Source organism: Pyrgilauda ruficollis, unplaced genomic scaffold, assembly GCF_017590135.1.
Source record: "Pyrgilauda ruficollis isolate IOZ18807 unplaced genomic scaffold, ASM1759013v1 scaffold79, whole genome shotgun sequence".
NCBI classification, from domain to species: Eukaryota; Metazoa; Chordata; class Aves; order Passeriformes; family Passeridae; genus Pyrgilauda; species Pyrgilauda ruficollis.
The window spans coordinates 1,160,128-1,182,710 of NW_024529821.1; the positions used below are offsets into that span (position 1 = coordinate 1,160,128).

General features: G+C 45.2%; 1 protein-coding gene and 1 long non-coding RNA gene across 2 annotated transcripts in view; one reads left to right on the forward strand and one right to left on the reverse strand.

The window, feature by feature from the left end:
• LOC121363999 overlaps window positions 1–22,583 on the forward strand; it is a 29,198-nt gene that overhangs the window by 3,630 nt on the left and 2,985 nt on the right. The gene's annotated exons all lie outside the window — the stretch shown is intronic.
• On the reverse strand, window positions 283–21,950 carry KLHL6 (kelch like family member 6). Its single transcript, XM_041486843.1, has 7 exons — window positions 21,595–21,950; window positions 16,767–16,932; window positions 10,611–11,060; window positions 8,263–8,500; window positions 4,759–4,961; window positions 3,617–3,830; window positions 283–1,249 (listed from the first exon to the last, which is right to left on the reverse strand). The coding sequence occupies exons 1-7, from the start codon at window positions 21,852–21,854 to the stop codon at window positions 948–950; spliced, it is 1,833 nt and encodes a 610-aa protein (XP_041342777.1). The 5' UTR covers window positions 21,855–21,950; the 3' UTR covers window positions 283–947.

Here is a 22,583-nt window from a genome sequence, read left to right on the forward strand (position 1 = left end):
GATGCTGGGATTTGAGACTTGGGCCCTCCTGGCCTGTTGAACATTTGCCCCCTCTGGTACAGCATGTGACAGTCTCATGAACCAGGCTGGGAACAGTACCTGGAACTGTTTTTCTCTCCAGCAGACTGTTTTGTCCGGTTGCGTTCCAGGAACCCAAACCCGTGCGGAAAATGCCGGGAGCGCAGTGCCACCCAGTGGGGATGGAGGCACGGACGGAGCCCGGCCAGGAAAAGGCCTTCCAGGCACTACAGTCACCCGACACACAACAAAGGAAAGGGAAACTACGGTTTGGCCTGTTTTATTTAGAAAACAGCCGCAGTGAATGTTCCGTGGAAACAAATTAGCGTTCATTTACATTTGCAGCCTGTGCAGTCTTTCTTGGGAATGACAGCAAGGTTTGCAAACTGAGATGGATTTGTTTTGGTCATGCAGAACTCAAAAACCAACAAAGTATCTTCAAACAAACAAACAAACTGGTTCAAACTTAATCTAATGCGCCAAACACTGGGAGAAAAAAGCACAGCTTTGGAACAAGACGTTATGTCATACCAAAGTACAAATATTTAATTCCTAAAACAACTTCTCTTTTTTCACTAGTAGTTATTGCAAATCCAGCTTAACACAATAAATAGTTGACCAAACTCTGGGACCAGACTGAGCCAGTTCAAGCACATTCCAGGGTAGATATAGCTGGGAAGTAAATTTCCCACCTACATTTCTTTGCCTGATTCGAGGTCTTGTGTTGGCAGGACTAAACTACAGCTGGTCCCTTTGTTTTTCTGTGGAGGGAAGGAATTAAGATAATTTAAGGATATAATGTACAGAGGAAACACAAGAACTAAGCATATATACAGATACCCCCCAGAGGAGCTGTGGTGGTGTTCCCATCCATTGCTCACGAAGCCCAAACCCATCCTCACTGCAGTCTGTGCCAGGAGGCACCGGGGTCAGACAGAAACTGCCCCGGGCACGATCTTACGGATGGGCGTGTAAGACTTCCTGAGGGTAACACTGCCGTGGTGAGACACCCCCCGAGGCAGGACACACTCTTCTGTCAGCTTCTGAGTTTCAGGGTCCCAGCAGAGCACTGTTGCAATGACTTCGTTCTTTTCATCTCGGCCGCCGGTGATGAACAGCTTGTTGTTGCAAGGAGAAATGCCACAGCTGGCTCTCTCGTGGGTGAACTGAGTCACCAGGCACCATGTGTCCTCCTGGGGGCTGTAGGAGTACAGAGCTTTCATTGCCCCACCTGGGAAGGAAATGGATATTGGTTTGCACTGGCCGTTCCTGTAAGGGATTTTAATTCAACCACCCACTTCAACAAGACTCTGTTCCTGACATTTGTTAAGAACGGTTTATGCCCCAAAGCCAAGAAAAAAACAAGGTCACAGGATACTTTATTGTTTTGAAAGCCTGATCTGCAGAAGGCCACTTGTTGTTCATAAGGCTGTGGAATTTAGGGCCAGAACAGCCTGCTGTGATCCTTCAGTGTGACTGCAGTGCACCTAGCAACAGATCTTTCTGATACCTGCTGCTCCAGCTAAGGACACAGCTTCAGAAAAATGCTATGTTGTTTAAAAGTGCTTAGATCATGGAGGACCAGCTGTGATAAACCATCACTGTTAGAAATGGGAACAGGATTTTTCCACTTATTCCTCTGTCCATCAATCCTCCTTCTTCCTGGAACTGGCTGCTTTCAAAAACCCTTCCTTGTTTAGAGTTTGTCAGACTGAATCAATAATCTCTCTATGGGTTTGTTAAACAGAGAGTGACCTTCAGTTTCTCTGTTTCCCAAAACTGAAGTTATTAATGATTTTTAGTAAAGGTCCTTAGTGCACCTTTTCAATCTTGCAGTGTCCTTTTCTCTTGAAAAAATAGTCAATACCTCAATTCTCATGAAAGGCTATGAAAATCTATTTCCTCCTGAGATTACCAGCAGCTAAATGGTTCTTATTCTGAAATTTACAGGCACTGAATGTGTCTTCTGTATGTGCTGTACAGAATCACAGAATTGTTAGGGTTGGAAGAGACCTCTGGAGATTATCCAGTCCAACCCCTCTGCCAAGGCAGGGTCACCTGGAGCAGGTTACACTGGAATGCATCCAGGTGGGTTTGGAATGCCTCCAAAGAGGGAAACCACAGCCTCACTGGGCAGTTGTTCCAGTGCTCTGCAACCCTCAACACAAAGAAGTCCTTCCTCAGGCTGAGGTGGAACTTCATATATTGTAGTTATGGTCATTGTTCCTTGTCCTGTCCCTGGCCACCTCTGAAAAGAGTCTGGCACTGTCCTTCTGGATAGGGAACCTTGAAGCCATGGTCTTATTGATGAGGTACAACAATGCCTGGCATGCTCCCTGCTAGCAAAGTGAGTATTTATCTGTGGTACTTATAATAGATGCCGAGTTTGACAATATTAGTGCAGCACCTGAGGGGTGATCAAGTCATTCAGAGGTGACTTAACTGAAACAGACTGAAAGTTAGTTGTTAGTTGTAGTGATTGTTAGTTGTAGTGATTGTTAGTTGTAGTGATTCACCTGGCAGTTGGTAATTCATCAGTCTGGGTCATTTGATTGCTTTGAATGCAGTAACCAACTGCTCTTTTATCTTTTAAACTTCAGATGGGGCTGATTTCTCTCCAATTGGAGTAGACTTGTTTCTCAGATAGATAAACAAGAGATTTACTAGTGGATGTTGCTGGCTGAAAGATGCTGAATGGATGTGACTGGAGTATCATGTCCATTTTATCAGGAGTTACATCAGCTAGCCCATAACTCATGTGCCTTCTCTCTCTGTCATCCTGTGCAAACAGGGTGAGGTCAGCTCCAGTGCTGAGGACAAGCACGAGGTGTTTTTGTACACAAAAGTGGTGTGTGTATGTATATATGTGCACACACATGCAGATTATAAATCTCCCTCCAGAGCACCATTAATTATTTGGTGAATACTCCAGCTCTATGCCAGCTCTCAGCACCATATTAATTACATTGAAATTCCCTGCACCAAGGATGAGAGAGCAAGGGGAAACTTTTCAGAGCTCCTGTTTCGGAAACAAATGTTCTTCTTTTCTTTTGGTTTTCCTGGTGCCATCTGGAGATGTGTGCAGGCTCTCTCCTCCCCCCATAGTTCAGCTCAAAATCTTGTTTTTTCCATTTTTCCTTCCAGTTCTGGTGACTGACTGAATTAACCCCAAGTGCAATCTAGTGAAGAGCTCTGGGTCTTTGGGTCTCAGTGGCTCTGCTCCTCTGACCTCCTCCTAGTATGCTTATCCCTGCATAAATCCTGTATGCAGTGGGTTGTGTAATGCCCTGGAGAGGAGAGGGGACATGATGTAGCCATGAGATCATGCCCTTGCCACTATGAACACATCTTTGGATGGCTTTAAGTTGTCTCTGGGCTACCTCCAGCTTTCCAAGATAGCTGCCATGCTAACAGGGATTTTGACTTGGTGACCTTTCCCTACTGTTTGTGAACATCCTGGATTCCCACCCCTCGCTAAGCTCACCGGGAAGAGCCATCTGACCATCTGATCACACTCTGTGGGGGTGAAACTATCACAGAAGCACAGGAGCAAGCCCTGCTGGGTGCAGACAAGGAGAGCCACGGGTGCTGCACTCACCCACCACATAGATGTGGTCCCTGAAGCTGGCAGCGTTGATGCACTTGGCCTCCACGGGCATGGCAGCCCTCAGGCTCCAGGCGTTGGTGGCCGGGTCGTAGCACTGCGTCTTGTCCGTGGCCAGCTTCCCGTTGGGACCCCCCCCAATCACGTACAGCTTCTTCTTGTAGCTGGCTGCTGCAAAGGAGCTCACGTTGACCATCAGGGGAGCAGCCTGGGGACCAAAAGGAATCACTAGTAACCATGTGAAGCAGTCAGACTGATGCCTGTGGGGAGGGAGCCTGTGGAATTTTAAGTCAGGCATCCCTTTTTAAGCAGGGTTCAGAAGATGATGTTTCTAAGGATAAGGGAAAAGTATGTTTCAGCTTTTTCTTAAAACTGCAAAAACCCTTAATGAAAATATGCTCTGTTCAAATGCTGAAATTAAAATTACTTATCAATAATTCAAAAGCTAGGAAATATCAGAAATGCCAAAAATCTCCTTTACATGCTTCCATACCTTGCAAAAAAGCACAAGAAATTTGTTTGTACTGATCTTGCTACTTGCAGCTGTGATTGTTAGAGTCATCCACATTGCTTTTTATAATCTAGAGACAATGGGTTGTGTCTGCTGTTATGATGCCTAATCTCATTACTGTTATGGATTAATTGGTTGCCTAATTCTCTCCTCTCATTGCTTGAAGTACAGTGAGTAGAACTGGGGGGAGTGGGTTTAATCCTGTTTACCTTCAAACTTGTACTTTCACTTTCATGTATAACCCATACCATATATAAGGCACAGCGTGGTAGACACAGTTTATATACATATAAAATGTGTCAGAGCAGTAGTTTTCAGCCTGTGCTCTGGCTCATGTATATTATATTCTTTCTCCTTGATTTATGGACTACTAGCTTCAAAAGCCAACTAAAAAAAGGAAAGTTAGGCATTAGATGTCTCATAGGAAATGCTGGCTGACAATCTGGGGATATTTTTACCTTCTAAAGGATATGCATTTCTATAGAAAAAAAGAAATATTTAGTATTTTTAAAGACCAGAAATGCTTAAAAGAATTATACAAGATAATTTTGATGAATCCAAGACCTAAGATTTTCTAAATAAAATATTCCAAATAATTAAAATGTTACGTGATGCAGCCTCTTACCTCTGACCAGCAGTTATGAAAGGGATCATATGCTTCCATGCTGTTGATTCTCTGCATGCCATCAAAGCCCCCAATGACATACACTTTGCCACCCAACACTGCCATTTTATGTCTCCAGCGCCCAATGTTGAGATACTCAATTTGTATCCATTTGTTGATGGAGGCGTTGTATTTCCAGACATCGTGCTTTGTTTCTTTGCCACCTGCAGTGTACATGACATGTAAATATGATAGCACAGCTTGTATTTACTTAAAAACCAATATGCCTAAATTTAAGTGTGTTCTCTCACAATGGAAAGTAAATCATTATTACTGATTGTTAACTGGTCCTGTTACAACAGAAGAAAATTTCTGCATTTAGTTTACTTAATAGTGAAGGACACTGAACAATTTCTACAGCCAAATATTCAGTGAAGATAAATCACCATTCCTCACTTTACCAGACCACAACCACTTTCATTTCAATACTGAGTGCACGACCAACCACATAGCAGGGTGACATGCAGGAGATTTCTGTGCAACACCAGGGCTTTGCAGAACTGCTGCAAAGGGACAAACAAACAAATGTGATTTAAGTGAGATAGTGGAGGATGCTGCAGCTGGTAGTTCCAAATCCCTTGAAGACAGGCCTGCACTGGAAAACTGCCAGGTCGTGCAGGGCAGATCCAGCCAGCCCTGTGGTTTGCATCATAAAGCAAAAGACCTGACTGTGCTCCTCCCAACAATAGTCCTGCAGGACTTGGAAGTTTTACTATTCAACCCTGGGACCATATGGCTGGGATCTCGTTTTCTCTCCTTCTGGACTCTTTCTCTACAGACTTGGGTAAGCTTCATATTTATAGCTTGAAGACCAAAACTGGACCCTGCAAACTCATTCTAGAGCTGACCTGCAAGTGGGTCTTTGCTTGTGCTAAAGCAGAGAGCAGTGTTTTAAACAAGAGCTGTTGTTTGCCTACAGTTTCTGGTGTAACTGTAATACAAACAGATCTAGTTAAGCCTAAAACCACATTTACAGACTGAGTAGCTTATTCCATCATCTGCAACCTGATTAAACATTTGCTTCACTGGTGAATATACTGAAAAGAGAATTCATATTCCATTGAAAAAATGTCTGTCTTCATTGGTATTCTGTACTGCAGACAGATCACTGCAAACTGATGGAGCCTATCTCTGGGCCAAATAGGAGATTGAATGGGAGATAATTAGCATGCCAGAAAGAGTCGTTTGTAATGCTTTTGTCCTAGTATTTTTCACATGTATGTCGTGAATTTTATTTGCACTCAAATAGCTGAAGTGGCCAAAGGGCCTGAATGCAGCATTCATGGCTACAAAGGGGCTGAGAGACTGCAGGTGTTCCCTTTACTCTCCCTTGAAATTTCCCTTTGACATGAGCTTGTGCTTTCCTACACAGGCTGAAACTCATGTAGTAGCTTGAGCTGGACCAGTGGGTGAATTTACTGCACATCAGGGAGAGATTTTTGAGAGGACTAGAAGTTAATTTTGTTTCTGTTTTATCTCTGGACAACAATTCTTTCTAATCTGAAGAGAAATTGTGCCTAAATTAGTAAAAGCATCAGAATGGTGAATGATAATTCATGTCATTTTTAGTTATGCTGCAAATGTAGTGTTTCAGGCTATCCAGTCAAAGCCTTGAAACTGTTTTGGGGAAATCATGATCTAACAGTAGTCATAATCTTGTGCAAAGGACTTTCCTATTTTTGAGATGCTAAAGGAGCAGGGAAGACTCCAGACTGTACCAAGATACAGAAGGAAATAAGCACATGGAATGGGAGATCAAGTTAGGAAAAATGAAAGTCAAGTTAGAGTAGAAGAAAATTAGAGGAGCTAAAGAAAGAAAACAAAAGTAGAAGGACATGCAGGAGGAAGCAGCTATTTAATCAGGACTGAGACACTAATAATTGGTTTCGCTGACAAAAACATACTAATGGCTTTGGTCCACTTAGCCTTTTATTTGTGTGCAAAGGGCAAAAAGGTGAAAGGCAATGAGGGAATGGAGAGAGGAACTCAGAGATATGAAAGTAAGTAAAGAAGGAAGAAAGAGAAGCTGTGAGAATGGAAGCAAAGGGAAAGCCAGCTGAGACTCACCACAGCAGGGAATGTGTTAGCCTGGCCTGGAGGTAGCCTGGATAGAACATAAAATAAAAGTGGAGAAGAGACATTGGAAAAGATGTCAGGAATAAAAGAATGCAAGAAGCCTTGAAAAAGAGAGAAGGGTAACAAATTGAAGGCAAAAGGAAAAAAGACCTCTCAACTCAAGGGTGTGAAGGTGAGGGGAATATTCCCTAGTTGGAATGTTTGACTTAGGTTTCTCTCTACAGCTACCTTCTAACAGAGGGGCTAATGCCAGAAAGTCTCTATGGTGGACTGAAAGGAATAACTTTCTTGTAGTTATGGAAACAGTAATCTATTTCTTATCCCAGGTTAAAACTTTAATGAATGTTAAATTGGAATGAAGTATCAAAAATATGTGGATTCCCAAAAGAAAGAATATAATGGAAGATATTTGAATAAAGGCAGTGGACTACTATTCACACTTTAGGATTCACACTTTGGTCTACTCTCCTCCTTTCTACTCTTCTGTTTTGATGGAGTGTAGAATTTGGTAGCCAGTTTTGCAGAAAGGAAGTATTCTACCTATGAAAGCCCTGTTCTGTATCATGGTCTGTAAAGCCACAGTGATGAAAAGCTTGCTGTCACTTTTCCTCTGGAAGTACAAGATCATCCAACTTGTTTTTTGACAGGCCATCAAAAGCAGCTGTCAAACTGGCCAACAAGCTTGATTTTAACATTTTGATTGTCAGAGTAAAATCTCTGTAGCTCTGGGATCAAACCCTGTGTGGAGCTCAACTGTATTTGTGTGGGAAGTTAAATACATCTCCTGAAGCTCTTGGGGTGATGATCAGCACATGAGTTGTTCAGACCCACTCTGGGTGTCTGGAACATGGGATTTCATCTGGCTTTGACAGTTTATACTGCCAAGTTAATGACTGTGGGTGGGCAGGTCTAGAGTCCTCTGTGATGGCAGCTTTCAGGGGGCAGCCAAACATCAGTGACAGTTCCCTGCAGATTCTTGACTGACTTTTGCAAAATGACTCAGACTCTGGCACGATTTTGCTAATGCATGTGGAGCTTCAAATGAACTTGTCACAAGAAGATGCTGAACCAATTTGTCATTTTATGTTTGGCGAACTGTTCCCAAGAACCCTTCTGTGACCTTAGTCGCTGTTTAGGGTGCTGCACAAAAGTACCCATGCACATAGATCAATGTTGTTTGAAAAGGAATCCTGTGCTCAGGTCAGAGCTAGGCTGTGTCCTTACACGTACAGTGCTCTCTGGAGCATGTCCAAAGTCAAAACATTAAAATACCTGCAGTGCTTAATTTTTCTAAAGCTGCCTCAAGCACGGTCTTGATAAAAGCTGGAAATAATCGTGAGAATGCTTTGCTCCCCCTCCTGCACTCCCAGTCAATGTCTTGTTCCTTACCTGATATGTAGACTTCATTTTTTAGAGTAATACATGCAAACTCCACCCATTTTTTATTCTCATTCTCTGGCTCCTGCTCTGTGATTGGTAATTTTGCTACTTCCAGACGGCTTCGCCTCAAAGGATCCAGGCAAGTCACTTCTGCTACAAACTTCTCATCTTTTGTACAGCCCCCTATGATCATAAACACCTCAGACTGGAACTCGTGCATCCTGGGCTTGGTCCTTTCTGTGATAATCTAAATGCAAGTGAGACAGAGTGAGTACACAGGGCACTTACACCTACAGTTACAGAAAGGCCAGGTGACCTTTTCTTTGATTACCTGTTCTTCAAATCACAGCAGGCTTACATCAACTGAACCAATTAGCCAAGGCTTTCTAAGTTAAAAGCCTGAAAAGCGTCCTAGAAGTATTCAGTAGAGGTTGCTGTATCCTTCTTTCAGCAGGATTTTTCCAACTCTGAACTTAGTTGCTTTTGCCTACCTTCTAGGATCCTTTCTGATCCTTTTAGAAACTTCCAGGATGGCACCAAGAGCTATGCAGGTGAGCAGTAGTGACAAGGCTGGGTGCACATCAGGTAGCTGAAAAGGACAGGTTTTATTTGGGTTGACAGAGTGAGGGCAGGGTAGGGGGACCCCAAGGTTTGTGTATGCCTTGGGGAGCTCAGAGAGAGCAAGACTGCAGTTAGTGCTAGCAGAAAATAAGTGCTCTCATTATTTGTCCTGAAGAGATATGTTAGTGTCAGAACAATAACAATTCTCAACTGTGGAGGGGTTATTTTTATTTGTTTCTTTGTGTGTAAGCTCTTACCTCAAGCCAAAATTAGAAGAACTATTTAAAGCCAGCACCAGGCTCTGAAATGTGCTTAGCTCTAATTTACTGCTTGTTGGCTCAGTTTATTGACCAGGTATTTGTTTCAGGACACTGGAGAAGTTCATTTGCTAGGTAGATGTTCAGCAGAAGCAAAGAATGCAAGAGGTGTTTGGAAACTTGTGTTCTCCTGGGAGGAAATGCTTGCGAACAAGACCCACAGGTTAAATGCTGTGTCAGGAGGCAATTTGCTTAAAGTTTTACCTCTCTGCTTTTACCGTGTTTCTATAAATTGGTATCATTTATCCATATTAAAAGATATTATATACACAGACACGTATCTTGCATTTTGACTATGTCGAGAAAATGAACAAGCACATTTTTATAGAACGTGAGTCGCAGACCTTGCCAGCTTCCAGGACTCTGTTTGAACCTGCCTGCCACCCTTGGCAGGCGTCAGCCCCGGGGGAGGGCAGCTGGCAGCGCAGCCTCCTGCGGCTGGCCCTTTGAAGATGAGCTAATGCGTGTTCAGCCCGGGGCAGCGCTCCCTTTATCTGTCCGCATGCACCTGACAGCACTGCTCAGTGGCACAAGGCTTGCCCTCCAGGCCGGCCGGCACTACCGCAGCTCACCGAGTCGTGTCTTAGGGTCACCAGCACAAGGAGCGCTTGGTCTGTCCCCCGTCGCCGTGCCGGTGACACAGGTGACACATCCGCCCTGAGTGATGGGCCCACAACGCCCTCCTGCCCTCCTGTGACTCTGACTGTGGAGGGACACCTTTCCTCACACGCTCACGAACTTTGCTCCTGTTGTGAAATCTGACCTCTTGGTTGCTCTCCCCTCTCCCCCATATTTTGGCCAAGGAGATGTGACTGATACCTAACTTTCCAAAGGGGACGGGCAATGGAAGAACTGGAGATCCACCACAGCCTGCGTCGAGCAGGCAGGACAGGACTCGAGTGGGTGTCAGGATTAATCTGTCTCTTTGGGGGCAGGGACCTCTGCAAACAGCAGATGAGCAGTCCTCTGCTCTTCAAAGAGACCATCTTCTTCACAGGAGGAAGAATATTTCCTTTATGAAACATTTTCCCCATAAGTAACAGGGGAAGATGTTACATATTCACATTTGAAAGAGTCATTACAGATTGTGGTACAGTTTGGTGGGAAAATTATTCCTCTTTTCTTAGGCTTGAAGTAATAGCTGAGAGGGTGAGGTGTCAGGGCTAATGCCATTTGCCTTTTTACTAGGGAAGCCACCTGGGGTCTTAATTTAGCAGGAGTGTGTATGAAGGGTCAAGCTCAGATGTTCATGAACAGGAAGATGTGCACTTTGTTTTAAAACAACCCGCCAAAATCTTCTAAACTGTCTCAGACAGCAGGATAAATTCTGAGGCCCATTTTGACTTTTCAGTAGCACCAGTTAGTGGAAATTCAGTGTGATTACCTTTTTCTGCCCCATGGCACTGCTCCTTTCAAATCAATTTTTGAGCTGAAGCATGAGACATTTACAAAAGGCTAATACCTTCCTGTTTTACTCACCTCATTGCCTGACAGATGGTACATTCTTGCTTCTTGGAGCAAAGGGAAGACATCTGGACACTGTCTAATGAGTTGATCAGCTTCAACAGTCTCTACAAAATACCAAGGGTCCAAGAGGGGCAGCCGGACGTTCTCCAGCACGTATGGCAGGAGAGAAAACCTTTCGGACTCCTTGTAACGGACCCAGTTCATGACGGTTTCGAACACCTGCGCCTCCTCCGTGACACAGAGCTCATCACTCTTCAGCGTGCTGCACAGGATGTCCGCCGGCAGCTCCAGGAACTCCTCATAGTTCAGGACCTGGGTGAAGTTCTGGATAATGTAGTTCTGTACCTGTTGTTTGAGGCTGTGCAGGGAGTGGGCGTCAGCCAGCCTCAGGATGCCAACGCAGTTCTCCGGCTGGAGTGCTTCAGTGAGAAAACTGGCACAAGCATCTACCATGCGCAGGAACTGTGGGCAGAAAAAGCTTGTATAAGCACAGAAGGGTTAATGAAAACTATCACAGGGGAGCTATGGAGCAACCAGCCATGCCTAATACAGCAAAGAGCTGGGGGAGACAAGAACTGGATCACCTGAGCACAGGTATCTCCCAAGACCTGCAGTCTGAAATGAGAATTTCTAACTCCCACTGCTTTTATTCCCTCTGCATCCAATTGCTTGTTTCCCTTCTTGCAGGATGCAGAAGACCTGTGACAGTCATGAATTTTATTTGCTTCACGAAAGGGTTTCCTACTATTCCCTTTTCCTCCATGAGATCTCCAAGCACTGGCAATCATGGAATTAAAAAGCACAGATAAGGACCCCAGGCATCCAGTTTGCTTCCCCTACTTCATCTTGCATGTCAGCTGAGACCAGCTAGAGCAGAGTCTGGTTTTAGAGTGAAGGTGGCTCCATTGTCTGTATTTATGCTCCCACCATCCAAACTCCAAGTGCATCTGAGGCCTTGTGGGAGGGGTGGGAAGTGAGCGCTGAGGTCTGGGAGGTTTGGAGCAGTGTGCTGCCCCAGAAGGAATGGGCAGCAGTCCTAGACTGGGGTGAGTGGCAGGAAGAGATTGGCCATCAGCAATTCTTTTGAGCTTCCTGACAGACAGGGCTTTCTGGCAAGAATCTGTTTTGGGGGAGGCCTTCAGAGGGTCAAGTGACCTGATTTGTCATCACTATTGGCTGAAAAAAATATTGATATGCATTTTACACACAGAGTCTACTTAATCAGAGAACTGGCTGTGTTTGCATTCAATAAGGCATCACAACTACTCTCATAAATTTCCTTGGCAAAATAACCCCACCTGAGGGTCCCAAGCGCACATATGCTGGGCCACAGGTGTCTGCAGGGTATTTCTAAACAGTGTGATCTGAGCTGGATTGCTGATGATTATTCAGGAATTGAGAAGCAGTTTTGGGTAGAACTGATCAATGCTTCATCCTAATGGATTTTCCATCACCTCTGTGATTTCAGGTACAAATACTGCCGCAGAACGATGCAATAAAGATGGATCAGAGCTAATGTTGTGCATTTCCATCTGTGCTTTTGGGTTGTTTTTCCGTCCAGTGTCAGCAAGCAAACCATTTTAACTCATGTTTTCTCACTGGGGAAAGTTGTGCAATAGTAATTGAGGGGCAAAGAGGAAGCGAAACATTTTTAAACACTGTAGTATGTAGATTTGTTTCAGTAATTAGGGTAGAACCTTCCAGACCCGTCGGTGTCGTGTTGACATATTTAGACTGTTTATCAGAGCTGAGCGATCGCAGACGCTGTGTACAGACTGCCTGGTTCCTGTTTTACATTTAGATGTGGTCAAAAGTTTAGAGAAATGCAACTGACTGATGAACAAGGCTATGTGAGGTCGCAGAACGTGTTGCCACCACTGACATTAATTGTGATAAAAATATATCAGTGGCCCACGGTGGCACCGCGGCACAGCTCAGTGACCCCTCAGCACCTGCCACATTCCCCTTGCCTGCTCTCAGGGCAAGCACGAGCCAACCACTTTGAACTCACCAGGGCATTTCCTTGAGGATCTGAAAGAACTTTGCCACCAAGCAGGCTTCAGACCTGAGGCAGGTTAAGCATCAGCCTTATTAAGCTTATTAAGCTTAAGCATTCAAAGTTGTCAGTAATGAGACACAAAAAAAACAAACCTAGGATTTGCCAAGGTCATATCGACTCATCTGTGACTCTGGAAATAGACCCCAAAACAATGAGACACAAAAAAAAACAAACCTAGGATTTGCCAAGGTCATATCGACTCATCTGTTTCCAAACATTTTTCTGTTTTGGAAATAGACCCCAAAACAACGTTCTCACAGCCTGCAGCAAAGCTCTGTAGAGTTCTCTAATTATTTATACATGGCTTGTTGAGAGCAGCGCTGAGGAGGTGACAGGGAGGTGCACATTGCTCTCACGGCCAGCAGGCCCCACTCCCTCACTGCGGGGCTGTTTGTGGCCAGGCAAATGCAGAACTGCGAGGTGTGGGTGTGAGAAGCGGCCCCGCTGAGGGCTCCACCGGAGAGGCTGGGCTGCTTGGGGGCAAATCAAGGCAGGACTTTCCCTGGTTCTGCTCCTCATCTCTGCGCTGCGCTGACTCCCCACCACTGCCTTCATTTAGACACTAAATTCCCCCCAAAACTCCCCCAAAACTTGCTGGGCATATGTCAGTCAGTCCCAGGAGAGCAGATGGCTGACTCAAGAGAGCATCAGAAGGAAGACAACCCTGAGCCTCTGCTTCATCTGCTCTGATTATGCTGGCAGAGCTCTGAATTTTCCGCTTGTCCACTGTGAGTACCCCTCCTAATGCCAATCCAGGCACTTTAAAAGCCCTGCTCCCTGAGAACAGTTTCTTCAATAAGTTAGTCCTTCTCCTAATACCCATTTGAATCCAGGTTCTCACTTGCTAGAGAGATCCCATACGCTTACTTGGCCTCCAGTTAGCTTTGACTCTGAATAGTAAAATTTGTCCTCCCCATAGAGTCCTCGCTTGTCCCAGCTGTGGTTCAATGGTGGAGTGTAAGCAGTGCCAGCAGCCCTGCCTCCAGCTAGAGCCCCCAGAAGGGGAAGGCAATGGGGACTGAAAGGTCTTTCTTTCATTCACAATCCTTCTCTGTATGCAGCACACTTCAGGGCCGGATCCTGCACCCTGCAGCTCGTGGCCCTCAGCCACGGGCTCTGCTGCGGCTGCAGGGACAGCAGGTCCTGTCCTGGCTCAGCGGTGACACCTGTGCCCCGAGGGAGCCCCGGCCAGAGCCAGCTGAGGGGCACAGCCCCCTCCAGGGCTGCTCCCCGGGGAGGGGAGGCCTTCTGAGCCTGCCAGCCCTTCTCCCCCGGGAGCTGCCCTGAAGGCCTTTGGTGGCAAATGGTGCCCTCCTGTCTGGCGCGGCCTGCAGCTGGCACCCTGGCTCTGCCCTGCTCAGTGGCCTCAGGACGGCTGCCAGGTAGTGGAGCCCTATTTCCCTTGGAGTGTCTGCTCATGTAAAGTGGATGACCCCAGGGATGAGGGGTGCTTTGGGGTCAGTCAGGCCATCAGGCTGGTGCTGCTTCAACCGTGCCCTGAGGGCAGAGCAGCCCTGCTGTGCTTAGAGGGGACAGCTCGGGCATCCTCCACTGTTCCCACTGCATTTCCATGGCAGTGGGCATCACAGCCTTTGGCATTTCCATGGCAGGGGGCATCACAGCCTTTGGTGACAACACAGTTTCTTTTCCATCTGCTCAGAAGCCTGCTTCCCTCTCACTATTTCTTTGCTCCCACCACCACATCTGATGCGGGACCTGCTGAGGCAATGGGTAATACAGAGGTTCCTGGGGGGCAGGAGCAGTGTAGACAGCTCTGGAGGTTGTTGCTGAGTTCTGGTGAGGGAAGCAGGGCTGCCTGCCGTGGCCCTGGGCAGCAGCTGGGATCTTGACCCTTCCCAGGGTGAAAGGATGAGCAGCTCTGCAGGCAGTGTGGGTGGCAGCGGCTGCTGGGCGGGATCCAGGGTGGGCACCAGCCTTGCAAGTGCAGCGGCTGGGCAGCCACCAGCCAGACAGAGGAGGTGATTATTGAACTCATGTTGCAACTGCGCTTGAGGTGGAAAAAATTTGTCTGGCTCACTTGAGGGTGAGGCTTAGCTGTTCAGCAGCTCCCTGTTCCAAACCCTTCACCTGCTTTCCCCACCATGGCAGGGATGCCTGCGCTCTCCAAACAGCCCTCCACCTCCTCCCACTGTCAGTTTTGACTGAATTTGGTCAAAACTTACTAGAAGGGAGTAAAGAAAGGCATAATTACAGAAAACCTTTTCAAAAACAGTTTCTTGAGAAAAGGAGATAATTTACATCGGAATATCTATACTGAAATATCTAGAACTGTGCAAGTTATTTCTTATTTCGTTCTTTGCCAAGTCCCCAAGGTTAAAAAGAGGCTTTGCCACAAGTTATTGCTAAGTCAGTTGAAAAGATTCTATTTGGAATTTGGATTTCTCACATATCACTAATTTGAAAGAATTTATCAAACAAAAATATTACAATAAATTACAGAAATAATCTTTTCAGCTCTTGATACATCCAAATGAAACATTTGACTCTTTCAACTCTGTTCTTCAGCACAAATAGCATGGACAAGCTGGCAGAACTCTAGTTCTGTCAGCTTGATATAGTAGATTATTAAAGATTTAATAGTTACTAAATCCTTTTTGCACAAAACACATTTTCAGACCAAACCCTCACATTATAAATGTGAGGACTTATAAATGTATAATGAGGCCTTATAAAACTTGATAGTATCCAAGACAACCATTCTTTGTAGCTGAACATTCCTGGTGTTCTAGGTTTATCTAGTTTTTTTCTAGTTTACTTTTCTTACTTACGGTACCCTCACAGTTTTATCATTATTCTAACAGAGTTTGATGGTTTTCTTAAAGCACCAGCATTGGGAATCAAATTTAATCTTAATTTTAAGGAAAAGTAGGGAAGATATGTGAAAAAAACATAAGTTTATACTTTTGATAGTTCCAGAAGGAAAAAAAAAAAAAAAAGCTAAGGAATGAGCCTAAGGAAAAAAGGTTCAAAAGAAAACAAAAACAAGATGGAAAATGTCCTGAAAATGAACAAAATATAGCCATTTAATGGTACCAGTTGGTAGTGTTGGTGCATGGAAAATGCACTGCAGGCCCAGGTGACATTAAAGTTACCTTTGTGAAAATTTTCCTAGACCTCCCTTGGTACGAGTTGAGATAATTTTCTCTTGTCCTATCACTTTTTACTTGGGATAAGAGCCTAATCCCCACCTGGCTATAGCCTCCTGTCAGGGAGTTGAAGAGAGCAATAGGGTACCCCCTGAGGGTACCCTATTTGAGTCCTCTTTTTCAATAAAGTCCCTTTTTAATAGAGTCCTCTTTTTCTCCACACTGAGCACCCCCAGCTCCCTAAGCTGCTCCTCATAGGACTTGTGTCCTAAAACGCAGAGCTCCAGAACTGCAGAGCAAAATTTCCATGTAAGATTCAAGAGTCTGAATTCCCTCATGAACCACGGAGTTGGGTGTTTCTTGTCTTCCCTAATGAGAGGAATGGACACACACACGCATTGGCACTTGGCAGGTTATGTTGGTTACAATTTGTTAGCAATTTGCAGCATGGTACCAGACACTGCAATTTGGTAGACCTCACAGGTGATTTACAGGACACGTGAATACCTCGTGGACCAAAGGCTGAGTAACACTGCCCAACTCTGGCCTCCCACAAGTCCCAGGTCATGACTAAAACCCTTTCCATCACAAGATCTACAAAGGAGGCTGCTAACTTTGGCTGGCAAGCCTCCATCTCAAGGCAGGGGAGACAGAGAGGCAAAGCAACTTCCTGCTCTGGCCAGCCATGCCAGCTGCTGCCCACTACCCCTTCTGACTGCCTTCACAGGCTGACCTGAATTTTGGGGAGCACTGCCAGGCAGGCAGCACATGGAGCAGCTCTTGGAGGCACAGCCAGGCTCTTTTCCTGTTTGCATGACACTCAGCACAGCAAAATTCCAGTACATGGCTGTCCCTGCCTTTTTTTACCTTAATGTAAGTAAACATGAAGCAAAATGCTTCCAGAACCCATGAAATCAGAGAAGTTTGCAGTGTGCTAACCAGGGTAAGACGTGGTGTTGCCAGAGCAGTGAGGTTGGGTCAGTGCATCTGAGTTATCTGTACCTGAAAGAGGCTGGCGGCTTCCAAGACTTTCTGTACATTTTGCTTTGTGATGAGCATCTTGCTGGTGTAAGTGTAGTCCAAGAGTATATTCATGGTTTCTGCATCAACTCCTTTCAGTATGATCTTCTCCTCATATTTCTCTCTTAAATCATTGCAGAACATGGCCCTGGAAAGAAAGACATTTATCTTTTACTGCATTCCAGTCAGGATGAGGCATTCTGAAAACATTGGGCTATTCAGATTTCAACACAGAATACTGTGATTGCTTCATATTTTATGCAATTACTCCTGTTGAAAAGAAACAAGAAAATTGTTGCTCTTTTTATTGCTCTTCTACCTCTGTAATCATGAGTTTGATAAGACATACACACATGGCTGATTCCTCTGTGCTGTCCTCTACAGCAGACCTCGGGCTCCAGGGCAGCAAAAGGCATTAATACCAGTGGTGGGCCAGGGGACAATGGCTTATGGACTTTCTTCTAATTTAGAGTCCAACTTTTCTTCTGCTAAATTTTGGGATTGTAGAGTTGGTGCCTCTTGGCTAGAGAAGCAATTGAATTTGCATGAATTGGAACTACTGTTAGGCAGAAAGTGCAGTGATTTCATACATGTAGATAGCAACTCTTCTTTGGTGGATAATGCTGCGTCTGAAAGGTGACCACCAGACATACCTTTGGCACTGGGCAGATATTTCATGTGGGGTATAAATCAGAAATTCTCTAAGGGCTATTTAAATCCATTATGCATTGTGACAGCTGCAAGACAAACACACACATCTTCCTCTGCATTTCCAGTTCACAGATTTAATTATTTCTTCCAATGCTTTTTGCTTTTACTTATGATTTTGATCAGCCCCTTCTTGTTTGCTGCATTCAGAGAATGAGATGTCACATCATTTGGAATCTGTCTCAACAGATCAGAATTACATGAGTCCACTCGTAACTGCATTGGTGAAAAACATGTGCAGATCTAAAGTGTAATTAGAAGCACTCTTTACCCTGCATTCCAAGCCCTTCTTTATTAGTCATACACAATGTTGACAGGACAATGCAACCTGGGAAATGGCTAGAGGTCCCAAGTCTTAGGCCATGCTTTTCTTGTAAAAGAAGTGCCTGAATTAAGCTGTCTGATTGACACATCTTAGTGGAACCAAGACGTAAACAGATTTTATTGCAAAGCAGTTAGGCACAATGAATGGCAAATGGATGGAAGACACCAGCTGCTACTTGCTCTAAGAACTACCTGTTCCTTACTTCAGCAGAAAATTTATAGCAAGGTCTTAGTTACCTCAGTGTGCAAAACTGCCTCTGGATAGAGAGGCCTAACTTTTGAGTAGGAAATTTGGGCAGAGAGGTTACTTGTCAGTAAAGTCGCTCAGCCAAAATTCTTATTTTTCCTTTCACTCATCTCAGCTCATGAGAGGCTTTTGCTTCACTGCCCTGCTTCATGGTCCAGCTTCTGCTGCTACTGAAATCAGAATATTTCAAAGGCATTTAGACAAACGCTCCTTAATTTCGGTGACCCCGAGACTTGGATTCATTTAGCTTCTCTCCCTCTGGCACTGTCAAGTGATGTAAAAGGGGATGTGTGGGCCACTGAAAGAGGTGGTCATCTGAAAACAGCAGCCCTCAGTTCCCACTTCTCCCTGGGAATGGGCTTCAGCACCGAGAGGGGGGGTTGGCACAGGAGAGCTCTTTGAGTCGTGCGGGATTGACGGATGCCGGATGTTTCATCTGAACGAGAACCAGGCCCATGGAGGGTGCAGGTGGTGTCTGCTCTTCTTCCTTTCATCTCTTAAACTGATGACTCCAGACTTGTATTGACCCATCCCTGTCGGGGAGGTGAGAGTCTCACTTCTGTCCCACAGACTGGAGTGTTTGCTGGGTCAGTCAGATATACCCAGGGTGACACTTGTGCAAGGCTGCTCAGAAACCAGCCTCAGCATTCTGCTGGTGGCTGTGCACAGGGGTCTGGTCAAAGCGCTTTGGCCTATCTGCCTCCTAATCTTTGTAATTGGTTTAGAGCTGCCATCCACTCCCAATTTCGTAGGGTGTAGGTTTAGGTAATGTGGCTGTGAGCTGCAGAAATCACACCTCTAAAGCACAGTGATCTTCTCTAGATCGTGGCAGGGCTGAACTGGGCAGTGCTGCACAGGAGAGCTGACTGCTGTGGCCTTCCTTCTGCTCAAATGGAGTGGTTCTTGCTCCCACCCTGTGTGCTGGCAGGGGAAACACCTGACTCCACTCAGGCTGATCAGGCTGAGCTTCTCTCCTAGGCATTAAAATGCTGCCTCTGAATCTTTCTGAACTTACCCTCAGGAGGCTCTAAGTCCTTCAGATGTGGCTACTAATTCCATTCTATGTTTCCCTGGGTCTTGTCCCTGTGTAATTCTAAACTGCACCTTTAAACCAACAGGTATTCTAAGAAATGCACATCTGAACCCAATGCCAAATTTAGATAGCCAAAAATGGGCAATTTTAGAAAAAATTCTAATTTTTAAAATTAGAGAAATCTCAATAAAATAAATGAGGGGTTGCAGTTTCGTGAAGCACTTTTTAAGCACCCTCCCACACTGGAATGCTTGTGCTTGGCATTATGAGCCTGAGTTCAAACAACCATGCTGGAGCTCGAGGATGCTCTGGAAAATGGCTCCAACCTCTCCCAGCCCCATTCTCTCTCTACTCCTGGGCAGTGCAGGATTAAAGAACTACTATTCCACCTTAGTCAGCTGGTGTTTCTCTTCTCTGCTTTGTTATCATCACGGAGGTAAATGGAGAGTTAATGTTTTTATGTCTATGGGTGCAGGACATCACAAGAATTAGTCTATCTGCTCTCCAGCAGTGCTGAAGAAGGCCTAGAAGGGGTTAGCTTTGTTTAAGTGTGTTCCAGTCAGCTGCTGTGGGCTGCCCACACTGTGGCACCCAGCCTTCAGGAAGGGTTGTGTAACGTGCAGGGGAATGAAGCCGTGAGTCTCTGCGTCCCTTTGCTTTGCTCCAGTGCATGGCTGCTGTTAGAGATCCTGTCATAGCGTGGAAAGTACTCACAGGAACAGTGGGATTTAAGAATTCCTTCTTTCTCTGGGGCCACACAGCTTCCAGAGAATTATGGTAAGATCAATGAAGGCTCCTTGTGAGCAGCAGAACCAGCAAACCTCAGTTCCCTGCAGACTTGCGTCCTTCTTTCCCTTCTCGCAGTAACCTCAGCTTCCCCTTCCTGAGCCCTCCATTCTCCCTCCTTATTCCTCTTACACACTTCAGGGTCCCTCCCAGGAGCTCAGCCTGTGCTGGCTGTGCAGTGTGGTTGCTCTGGGCACTGTGTGCTGGCTGGCCAGGACACCCTGCTCGTTACACTGCAGAGCACCAAGGGTGCCAGCCCAGCATCTCTCCTCTCCTAGCTGCAGACTTCCACCAAACTCACGGGAACTTCAGGTTTGAAATTTCCATCCTGTGCCAAATGTGATTGAAACTAACCCAAAGAGTCATGACAAGAGGCACTAGCAGACAGTGAGATGTAATAAATCTCAACTCTGTGGGAAGCCAATCCAAACAGAAGCACCCAGAGGGGCAGACCCTGAACACATCTGCAGTTGCCTTGGGATGGGATGACCTCCAGCCAGGTATCTCCCCTCCTTCCAAGGAACAGGCTGTAGCTCAGGAAAAGCTCTGTGGAAAGCTGGCCAACAGCTGTTCTCATAAAACTATCTTGCCTGGTTTTAACTGGAAAATCCTTCTGATTGCAGTACCTTTACTTATAGTGAAATTGGGGGGTTTTGTCAAAGTATCATTACAATAATTTTGATTTTAATTTGTGCATCTGCTGTCCATTATGCACACAATGATGGTAAGAAATATTTGGGCATCTCTGCTTTTAGCTGTATATTTTCTTATATGCAATAAATTTAGTCTCTCTGTAGAAATAAACCTGTCTCCAAATATTCACAGACACAGAATCTCTATTCTAGATTAGAAAAGCAGAACTGTTCTGGCACTACTAGCAAAGCTTACCAGACTCCATTAAAATTAGCTTTCTGCTCATGTCACAAGTGGTCACAGGTCCTTTTTTCTCGTGTTTCCTGTTCAGTCATCTGACCACTTTAGCAGTAAAAGAAAGAAAGAAAAAAAATCCCAGCCATGCAAATGTGATGGTCTAAATGATATTGTCTAATTGATAACGGAAAATCTGTGCTAAAACTGATACCAAGTTCCTCTGTGTGTCTAAAATTTGTTCTTGTTGGCCAGTAGTCTCAGATAGAATATCTACTGTATTGAAAGAATGAAAAGTTCAAGCACACCAGGAGACAGTGAAGTGGCAAAATTGCTTTCAAGGAGACATTTCCCATTGCAACTGATTTCCAGATGGAAAATTCCTTCTCTTTCCTCCTCAAAAATGTAATGCAATATATATTTTTATCCCAGAATGGTAACAGGAAAAAATTAGCAAGTTCCAGAAACCCACTCCTATTTCAATAAAAATACTCTGCTATCTGAATGGGTATTCCTCTTTGCCCAGGTCCCAAAGGGACAAGACAAGTGGCTAAAGATACTTGGTTAAAACACCCTTTTCTCATGCACTTGTCTGCCAATATTCTGTCCTCCTTTGCCTGCCTCCAGCAGACTTTTTGAGTGCTGGTATCAGAACTCCAGCAAACCCACAACTAGGCACCTGTCTTATTTAAGTCTCCAACTTTAAAAAAGCTGAAAGACATAAGGAATTAGAGGCTCACTGTGAATTTGCAGACTTCAACACCCAGTTTGCACTCCTTGGAGACCTACAGTTCAATTCTAAGAAGCAAAATAAGTGTATTGGTTTTGTTTGTTACAAACCTTACCTGAAATAATTGCTTGCTGCAGCAAGGACCACTCGGTGACAGGAGAATTCCCTGCTGTCCACGCACAGGATGACATCAGTAAGGGAATTTTCAAGCCGAAGGTTCTCAAGGCCGTTCTGGAGCACAAGAGAGAGACCTGTATCGTCAAACTTGACCTTTTCACCACTCGAGACTTCCACCAGGTCCCCCATTTTTGTCGAACACTCATTGTCCAAAGAGATCTCGGGCTCCTCAGAGCTCTTCTCCAGCGTGTCCCCCATTTTCTGGCCAGCCCCGTCTCATTCTGTTGGTGCTTCGATCTAAAAAGGGCTCCTCAGCTTTGGGCAAATCACACTGCAGAAGTTGGGCGGATTTCCTGTCCAGAGGTCTCTGCTTATCTGTAGCTGTCACACACACATAACAGGAAGCCTTGCACTTTCTCATCCTGTTAACACAAACAAAGGGTAGGTTTTTTCAGTGATTTTCAGGCAGTATCAGCGTGTTTAGAAAGGCCTTAAGATGCCTCTGGATGTGAGAAGATTACAAGTGACAGGGACAGCCTGCTTCCCACCCTCAAGCCAGTCCCTCACTATTATCTGCTGGTTGTATTGATAGGTGCACCACATGCCTATCAAGCACTTCTGGTGGACTGGGCTGCTAAGGGAAAAAGCAAAATATTTTATATTTCTTTTTCCAGGTATGTGGTTATTAATAACTGAGCTGGTTTGGAGTTTGGTTTTGTTTTTTAGTAATATGCTTGTGTATTCAGAAAACCCTCCAAGTGGATGTTTCTGTCCCTTGTGACTGGTTATCTGGCAACCATTGCACAGCTTTTCTTTAAGGCTAAATGGGCACAACTCTCTCAAGGACATGGACCAGCATCAAAGACCTCACAGCTGATGATGATGATGTCTTCAGGCTCCACTGCTGGGCACAGGGATGTGTCCGTGCAGCCAGTGCCCTGCCACCAGCTCTGACAAGCAGTGAAAGCTCAGGGAGAGAGCCTGGGG